General features: G+C 37.1%; 1 protein-coding gene across 3 annotated transcripts in view; it reads right to left on the bottom strand.

The window, feature by feature from the left end:
- Nucleotides 1–9,564, bottom strand: part of SPTLC1 (serine palmitoyltransferase long chain base subunit 1) — a 68,240-nt gene that overhangs the window by 44,358 nt on the left and 14,318 nt on the right. For all 3 annotated transcript variants that reach the window (XM_019668699.1, XM_019668700.1, XM_019668702.1), the window contains exon 5: nt 9,113–9,185. In XM_019668699.1, the coding sequence (XP_019524244.1) occupies nt 9,113–9,185 (73 nt within the window). The remainder of the gene's footprint in view (nt 1–9,112; nt 9,186–9,564) is intronic.

Here is a 9,564-nt window from a genome sequence, read left to right as displayed (position 1 = left end):
GCTGAACAACAGCTCAACCTGGAGCTGGGCTGCCGTGAGTCGCCGGCGACAGCGTAGGCTGCAGCCCCTGCTGCAGTGGGTTGCCATGGGCTACCGTGTGCTGTCAGCAGCCAGCGTGAGCGGCCAGCAGCTGCCGTGAGCAGCTGTCCCGAAGCTGGTGACTGATCTGCCTCGCCGGGGAAGAGTGCAATGATGGAGCCAACTTAGGCCAGTGAAGCAACATCCTCCACAACTAGACTGAAGAGTGGAAGGACAGCAACTTGTCTGTTCCCCTTCCCCCAATTCCCCAGCACTGTTCCCATTCTCCAATTCCCCAATAAAAATCTTTAAAAAAAAAAAAAAAGGAAGAACAATATAAGAATAATGGGTATACCAGAAGTTGAGAAGAGAGAGAGAATGGCACAGAGAGCCTATTAAAATAGTCAACAAGAACTTCCCAAACCTTTAGAAAGAACTGGATCCTCAAATCCAAGAAGCAAACAGAACACCTAATTATCTCAATCCTAGCCAGCCTTCTCCAAGTCACATTATATTGAAGCTGTCAAAAATTAATGACAAAGAAAAAAATTCTGAAGGCAGCCAGGGGAAAGAAGATGGTGGTCCATAAAGGAAAGCCCATTAGATTATCATTAGATTTTTTTACCAGAAACTCTATAAGCCAGGAGGAGTGGAATAAAATATTCAAACTATCGAAAGAGAGCATTACCAGCCAAGAAGAATATATCCAGCTAAGACAGCCTCTAGACATGAAGGAGGAATAAAAGAGCTTTCCAGACACACAGAAGCTGAGGGAATTTACCACCACAAGGCCTGCATTACAGGAAATACCGAAGGAGGCTATTCAACCTGAAACAAATAGACAAAAGGACACAAAACCATGAGCAAGATTACTAACAGATGGACAGAAGCAGGAAATGGCAACCTCTACACAGAATAGGGCATGATACACTTAAACATAACATAAAGGATAAAGAAGCTAAAACCATAAAAGACGAAAGAGAGAATAAGACAATTTGCTACTGCAACTCAGAAATCAAATCACAGCATAAACAGGGATAATTTGTGACAAAAAAACATAAAAGGGGAGGGAGTAAAGGTCTGAATCTGCAAGAGGGAGTGGAGATGAGATGCATGCTGAAGAAAAAGGTCTACTGTATATGTGAAACTTTATTTTACATACACTTAATGGTAACCAATTAAAAAAAAATCATAACTGAGACACATAACATAAAAAAAGAGGAAAAAACATATCATAGAATACCACCAAACTAAAATAACAGAGAAACAAAAAGGCAAAGAAACAATGAAAACACTGAGCCACTAGAAAACAAAAGATAAAATGGCTATAGGAATTCCTCATATATCAACAATCACCCTAAATGTAAATGGACTGAACTCACCAATAAAAAGGCACAGAGTAGCAGACTGGATCAAAAAACAAAACCTAACCACATGCTGCCTCCAAGAGATACATCTCAGCTACAAGGACAAATATAGACTCAAAGTGAAAGGGTGGAAAACAATCCTCCAAGCAAATAGCACCCAGAGAAAAGCGAGCGTAGCCATACTTATATCTGACAAAAGAGACTTCAGGATAAAAAAAAGGCAACAAGAGACAAAGATGGGCATTTCATAATGATAAAGGGGACAATACAACAGGAAAACATAACACATCAATATATATGCCCCCAATCCAGTAGCACCAAAATATATAAAGCAACTATTAACAGAACTAAAGGGAGAAACTGACAAAAACACACTTATAGTAGGGTACCTAAATACACAATTAACAGTTATGGATAGATCATTCAAAAAGAAAATCAAAATAGACATATCAGCCTTAAATGATACATTAGACCAAATGGACACAATTGACATTTACAGAGTCCTTCATCCTAGAACATCAGACTATACATTCTTTTCTAGTGTACATGGAAAAATCTCATAGACAGACCATATTTTGGGACACATAACCAGCCTCAGCAAATTTAAGAAGCCTGAAATCATACAAAGCATATTCTCTGACTACAATGCTTTGAAATTTGAGATCAACTGCAAAAAGAAAGTGGGACAAACCACAAATATGTGGAGATTGAACAACATGCTATTAAACAACGACTGAGTCAAAGAAGAAATAAAAGGAGAGATCAAATGACACATAGAAACAAATGAGCATGAAAATACATCCTATCAAAATTTTGGGGATGCAGTGAAAGCAGTATTAAGAGGGAAATTTACATCATAACAGGTCTATCTCAATAAACAAGAAAAATCCCAAATAAACAACCTAACATTACATCTTAAAGACTAGAAAAAGATGAACAAATGAAACCCAAAGTCAGCAGAAGAAAGCAAACAATAAAACATAGAGCAGAATTAAATCATATAGAGAACAAGAAAACAAGAGAAAAAATTAATGCAACAAAGAGCTGGTTCTTTGAAAAGATTAATAAAATTAACAAACCCCTGGCTAGACTCACTAAGGAAAAAAGAAACAACACAAATAAACAAAATCAAAAATGAAAGAGGAGAAATTACAATGGATACCACAAAAATACAAAGGATCATACAAGGATATTATGAAGGACTATATGCCACCCAATTCAATAACCTAGAGGAAATGGACAAATTCTTAGAAACATATAACCTTCCCAGATTGAATCAGAAAGAACTAGAAAATCTAAATAGGTCAATCAACAGTAAGGAAATTTAATCAGTCATCCAAAACCTTCCCAAAAGCAAAAGTCCAAGACCAGATGGCTTCACTAGTGAATTCTACCAAACATTCAAAGAGGATCTAATACCTGTCCTACTCAAATTCTTCCAAAAAAACTGAAGATGAGGCAACACTTCCTAACTCATTTTATGAGGCCAATGTTATCCTATACCAAAACCTGGTAAGGATAACACAAAAACAGAAAACTACAAATAACTCTGATGAATACAGACACAAAAATCCTAAACAAAGCACTAGCAAATTGAATACAATACATTAAAAAGATTATATATCAAAACCAAGTAGAGTTCATTCCAGAGGCACAAGGATGGTTCAACATATGCAAATTGATCAATGTAACATGCCACATAAACAAAATAAAAGGTAAAAATAATATGATTATATCAATAGATGCAGAAAAAGCATTTGACAAAATACAATATCCATTTATGATTAAAACAATAAAGTGGGTATAAAAGGAAAGTACCTTGATGTAATAAAGGCCATATATGACAAACTCTCAGTTAATATCATACTTAATGTAGAAGACCTGAAAACTTTTCCTCTAAGAATAGGAAGAAGACAGAGATGCCTCCACTCACCACTGTTATTCAACATAATATTGGAAGTCCTAGCCAGAGCAATCAGGCAAGAGAAAGAAATAAAACGCATCCAAATTGGAAAAGAAGTCAAACTGTCACTTTCTGTAGATGACATGATTGTTTATATATAAAACTCTAAAAACAACACCAAAAAACCTATGGAAACAACAAATAAGTCCAGGAAAGTTGCAGGATACAAAATCAATGCACAATAGTCCATGACATTCCTATATACTAACAATGAAATTTCAGAAAAAGAGATGAGAAAAACAATTCCTTTCGCAATTGCAACAAAAATAATAAAATACCTAGGAATAAACAAAGAATTTGAAGGACCTATACACTGAAAACTCTAAGACATTATTAAAAGAAACTGAAAAAGACTCAAAGAAATGGAAAGATATTCCATGTTCATGGATAGGAAGAATCAACATAGTTAAAAAGGCCATATTACCCAAAGCAATATACAGATTTAATACAATCCCCATCAAAATCCCAATGACATTCTTTAAAGAAATAGAACAAAAAAAACCCATGAGATTTATGTGGAATCACAAAAGGCCTTGAATAGCCAAAGCAATCCTATGAAATTGAATAAGGCTGGAGGTATCACACTCTCTGACTTCAATTTATACTATAAAGTGACAATAATCAAAACAGCATGTTATTGGCAGAAAAACAGACACGCAGACCAATGGAATAGAATTGAGAACCCAGAAATCAATCAATCAATCTATCTATCTATCTATCTATCTATCAGCAGATAATTTTTGACAAAGGAGCCAAAAACATACAATGGAGAAAAAAAAAATCCTCTTCAATAAATGGTGCTGGGAAAATTGAAAAGCCACGTGCACAAGAATGAAACTAGACTAGTATCTGTCACCATATAACAAAATGAACTCAAAATGGATCAAAGACCTAAATATAGGACCTGAAACAATAAATTGTATAGTAAGGGATGAGGTTTTTTTTTTTTTTTTTTTTTTTTTTTTTTATATAAGCTGAGCCATCCTGCCATCTGTTTGTAGCTCAGCGGCAACTCAGCTCAGGCCAGAACTTGAACTACTATTGCTCAGAGCTCACACTTTTGAGTGAGTTGTTAACCAACTGAGTCACTCGGCCGGCCCAATAAATTGTATAGTAGAAAGCATAGGTACTAGATTTATGTACCTTGGGTTCAGAGAGGATTTTATGAATTTGACCTCAAAGGCAAGGGAAACAAAAATAAACAAATGGGACTATATCAAACTAAAAAACTTCTACAGAGCAAAAGAAACTATTAACAAAACAAAGAGGCAACAAACCAAATGGAAGAGTGTATTTGCAAACAACATCTCCAATAAGGGGCTAATATCCAAAATATATAAAGAACTCATACAACTGAAAAAAAACAAACAAAAAAACTATCCAATTAAAAAAATGGCCAGAGGACCTGAACAGACACTTCTCCCAAGAAGATATATAAGTGCCAACAGATATATGAAAAGATACTCAATTTCACTAGCTATTAGGGAAATGCAAATCAAAACCACAATGAGATATCACCTCACACCTGTTAGAATGGATATTATCAACAAGACAAGTAATAACAACTGTTGGAGAGGCTGTGGAGAAAAAGGAACCCTCATACACTGATGGTGGGAATGTAGATTGGTACAGCCACTATGGAAAACAGTATGGACATTCCTCAAAAAATTAAGAATAGAATTACAATCTGACCCAGCAATTCCTCTTCTGGGTATCTACCCCAAAAATCTGAAAACATTTATCTGTAAAGATACACATACTCTATGTTCACTGCAGCTTTATTCATGGTGGCCAAGACAGGGAAACAACTGAAGTGTCCTCCAGTACATGACTGGATAAAGAAGATGTGGTACATATATACAATGACTACTACTCGGCTGTATGTAAAGATGAAATATTGCCATTTGTGACAACATGGATGGATCTTGAGATTATTTATTTATTTATTTTTAGCTGAGCCATCCTGCCACCTGTTGGCAGCTCAGCTCAGGCCAGGAATCGAACCGGCAACCCTGTTGCTCAGAGCTCGCACTCTTGAGCGAGCTCTTAACCAACTGAGTCACTCAGCCGGCCAGGATCTTGAGATTATTATGCTAAGCGAAATAAGTCAGACAGAAAGAGCTGAGAGTTATGATTTAAGTTATATGTGAGATAATAAAACTGAAAGCAAAAGACAAACAAGACAAAGAAACAATAACTCACAGACACAGACAACAATTTAGTGGTTACCAGAGGGTAAGGGGGAAAGAGGTGGTAGGAGAGGGTAAAGGGAGTCAAATATATGGTGATAGAAGGAGAACTGACTCTGAGTGGTGAACACACAATGTGATCTATACATGATGTATTACAGGATTGTACACTTGAAACCTATGTAATTTTACTAATCATTGTCACCCCAATAAACTTAATAAACATTAATTTAAAAACATGCAGTCATGGTTCAGTTGACTGCTCTAAAAGGAAGTATATTTAAAAATAAACAATTATTTACTGTTGCCTTTAAAACACAATTAAATGCCACTCTCTCTCACCATGAAACCCTGCCACTAATTGACTTTTGATCTAGTTTAAGACTAAAGAGCCAAGCAAGTATTATATATGTCAAACAGATCCTGGGCACCAGCAACAAACCACAGGTAAATGAGATCCGAACGTATTATAAACAAAACAAATAAAGAAGTTTTTAACAAGAGCAACTACCAAAGTACACAGGGACCCCCTTAGCCTTAGAGGAAAGGAAGGCTCCACAATCTAATAAAACCACTTGCTCAGTTCTAAAATACACATTAAAAGAATAAAATGAAACAGTGGAACAACTTCTTATCACATGTCCTTAGGAGATTTCATAAAATCTTTAGTTCTACAATACCTGCCAAGTATTTAGGGGGCAGCAGAATGTTTCGCCTAAGAAACTAGATGATTTTTTTGCTTCAACTATTGTTTGATTTTCTTTTTTTATGTTAATCATCTAAGATCATCTAATATTGCACTGTGAAATAAAAAGAATGTTTTAATCAGCAAATGTACTTTTATAAATGATTTACATTCATTACCTGAAAAGTTGAAAAAAGACCTAAAAGAGGGAGTATTTTCATCTTTGAAAACAGATGCAATAAAACAGATGAAAAAGATGTGATACTTCCAGGAAAAAAAGACAAAAGGCAACCTTTTGGGGATCCAGGGAAAAAGACCCTAAGGCCTCATGAATCCACAAGCAACTACAAACAAGAGGAAAGGGGTCCTCAAGTCTGCTTTATTGCTCAGTGCAAAGGGCAAATGAACCCTAAATGTGCAGGATAAGTTAGTTGTATAGGGCATTTTAGAGGTTTAAAATTTAGCCTTACTGAGCTCAAGTAGCTTCTCTGATCTTACCTAACACTGAAATTTCAGGGCAATTTAATATAACTATTATTTAAGTGATTATATCCAGAATAGAAAAAACGTAGAAAGTATCCTCTTGGAAAACCAAAAGGGAAAAATATGGACAATATACATCTAAAGAAAGGAAAAAGATGATAAGTAAACATGGGCAACTGTTAAGGAACGAGACAAGCTTATCGGAAGAGCAATGTACTTAGAAAACATTACACATTACTGTAAGCTGTAAGTTTGGTGTCTTGTTTCAGAAGCACTGCAAATTACTAACTCTCAACCTTTGCCAGACATCATGGTCTGTTTGAAGCTTCAACTATCATTAGAATAAAGATGAGACAGTGACTAGTAAAGCCATTTACAGAGGAGTTGATACACAATAGCACGTTCATTATATTGCCTCTGGTGGTCGGTTCACACACCTGAAAAATCAAATCCAATGGTTTGCATATGCTTAAAAAAAGTGGAAAAAATAACAAGAAACACCAATAGCTGTCTTTTTTGAGGGATGGGATGGTGGTGGGAAAGAGAAGACTTTTCACTTTCTGTCTCTATAAACCACTGGAAGTTTATATCATGGATTAAGTTATTCAGTCAAGAAAATTAATTTAAAAGCCATTCATCTAAAGACCCCACGTTTGGAAGCATACAGCATCCTATTATACATATTAAATTTCAGGTGATACAAACGGAAAGCTCACTGGGCTATCCTAACAATACATTTCCACAGCTCTGGGAAAACTGGTCTTGAAGATTTAGAACATTTGTTTTTCATGACTTGATTCAGCAATAAATCTTTTTTTTTTTTTAGCAATAAATCTCTTATCTGTCATCTCAGATTAACTCCCATGCAGGGGCCAAGGCCATACACGCATATAAAACCCACCAGAAAGAGAGGCGTTTAGGAAAGCAACTACTGTGTCCCAGCAAGCATATCACACAAAGAAAGCTTTGTTGATTAGATTACAACAAACAATCCCATAAAAAATACCATTTCTAGTTTTCTAATATTTATCAAGGAAATCATTCCCTACTGATCAAAACCAAGTAAACAACAATGTTTGCACTAAGATAGAGGGAAGAAGGAGACTGATCTGAGCTTTTCTAAGTTTTTGGTCCTGTCATTAAAACTGGGAGTCGGCATACTTGGTTTCTAGTTTTAGGGTTGAGGTTAATGAGCTGTGTGACTGAGGAAGTCATTTAACCTCTCTGGGATTTCTATTCCTCTTATGAATAGTTGGGGGATGCTGGAAAACACGGTTTTTAAGAACCTTTCTTAAGGATTCTTGGATACTAACTCCTATCATCTGTTTCCAAATACAAATAATTTAACCACTAAACTGGCTAAGGAATAAACAAAGGTGCTCTCTTAAATAAAAACATCTTCACAGTTAAAGTGAAAAAAAACCAAACACACAAAGACATACGTGGAAGCAGAAATGGGGACAGAAGACAAAAGAGACCTCCCTAGCTCTACTTCCCCACACTCTGACATTTTGTAAGCCAGAATGTTATTTCCGGTAATACATATTCACTTGAACAATTATTTATCATTTTCAAAATTTGCAGAAGCAAAGAACAATATACATTTGATAAGCACAACCACAAAATGCCAGGGTCGACTTCGACAATTCTCAGGAAGTTCATAGTGTGTGAAATCACACTCATCCTAGTATTTAGTTAGCCCGTCCCAGGGTCACCCGCACACAAGGAAATCTATGCTTCTTCACCTTCATTCCAGAAAGGAAAGAGCTACATAGTCGACTGCCTCCCAGTCTGTTCTTGCCTTGCTTCCCGGCATGCGCAGCTAGAGCTATTCCAGCCCCCTTTGCAGAAAGGAGGTCTTGGCCAGGGTTATGGTCTCGCCAGTGGAATGTGGGCAGCGATGTGCATCGCCACCTGTCGGCCTGAAGGGGCACTGCTGCCGCGCTCTTGTTCCTCCATACCTCCCACCTGGCTGCAGCCAGGATGGCCAAAGATGATAACCTTCAGCACTCCAGCAAAGACTGGGGAAGATGTAGACTCCTGCATAACAGTGAGGAGCAGCACCACCCGCCACAAAACCATTCCCCTTACAACTATCATGCACTACAGAAGCAAATTGTGTCTCCTCACACCACTGTCCCTTGGGGCACATGCACAGCAGCTCAGGCTCTGACCTATGAGCTACCCACTTCATGTACCTATGGCTCTCCTCAAGTGACATTCAACCCAGACCAATGTACTTCCCGCCAATGGTTCCAAACATACGATGTTCTAGAAAGTCAGGTAAGAAACAGCACTCATCAGCTTCACACCACAACTAATTAAGGTATCTTTCTAAATCAGTTTTAAATCAAATGGAATCTTCACTCTTGAAAGTAGTGGTCTGAGAAATACAACAGAAACGTACCAAATGTGCCATAAAATCCCCTAGGTCCACAAGTCCCCACACCGTACTTCTTCAGAGATGCCAAAGCTGCTGCCTTTGTGGGAGAAAAGAAAATTAGATTTTAAAGAGTTCAAAACTGCCATTTCCTATTCTTTAACTCACATAACTCCTCCCTCCCCCATTTTCCTGTCTTTCTTAGAATCATGACATTCTAATAGGGTATAAACAAGAAGCAGACATAAAGATCTAGGGATGTAATTTAAAACACGGAAATGCTCTAATGCTCTGTTAGCTTGATTATCCAAACCTGGTTACCTCAATGCCTTTATACTGTTGGGCATTTGTGGACAGGTCTGTCCTCAAAAATATTTACTGGCTGACAATCCCAACAGGAAATGGATCAATTTCCTAGATCTGGGGTCGGCAAACTTTTGAGACGGAAGAGCTGCCAGGGGTCAGAAAACTGTGGCTCG

Source organism: Hipposideros armiger, unplaced genomic scaffold (assembly GCF_001890085.2).
Source record: "Hipposideros armiger isolate ML-2016 unplaced genomic scaffold, ASM189008v1 scaffold_532, whole genome shotgun sequence".
In the NCBI taxonomy this organism is placed as follows: domain Eukaryota; kingdom Metazoa; phylum Chordata; class Mammalia; order Chiroptera; family Hipposideridae; genus Hipposideros; species Hipposideros armiger.
Note: the sequence above shows the minus strand (reverse complement) of the source record. Positions and strands in the feature narration are given on the sequence as shown.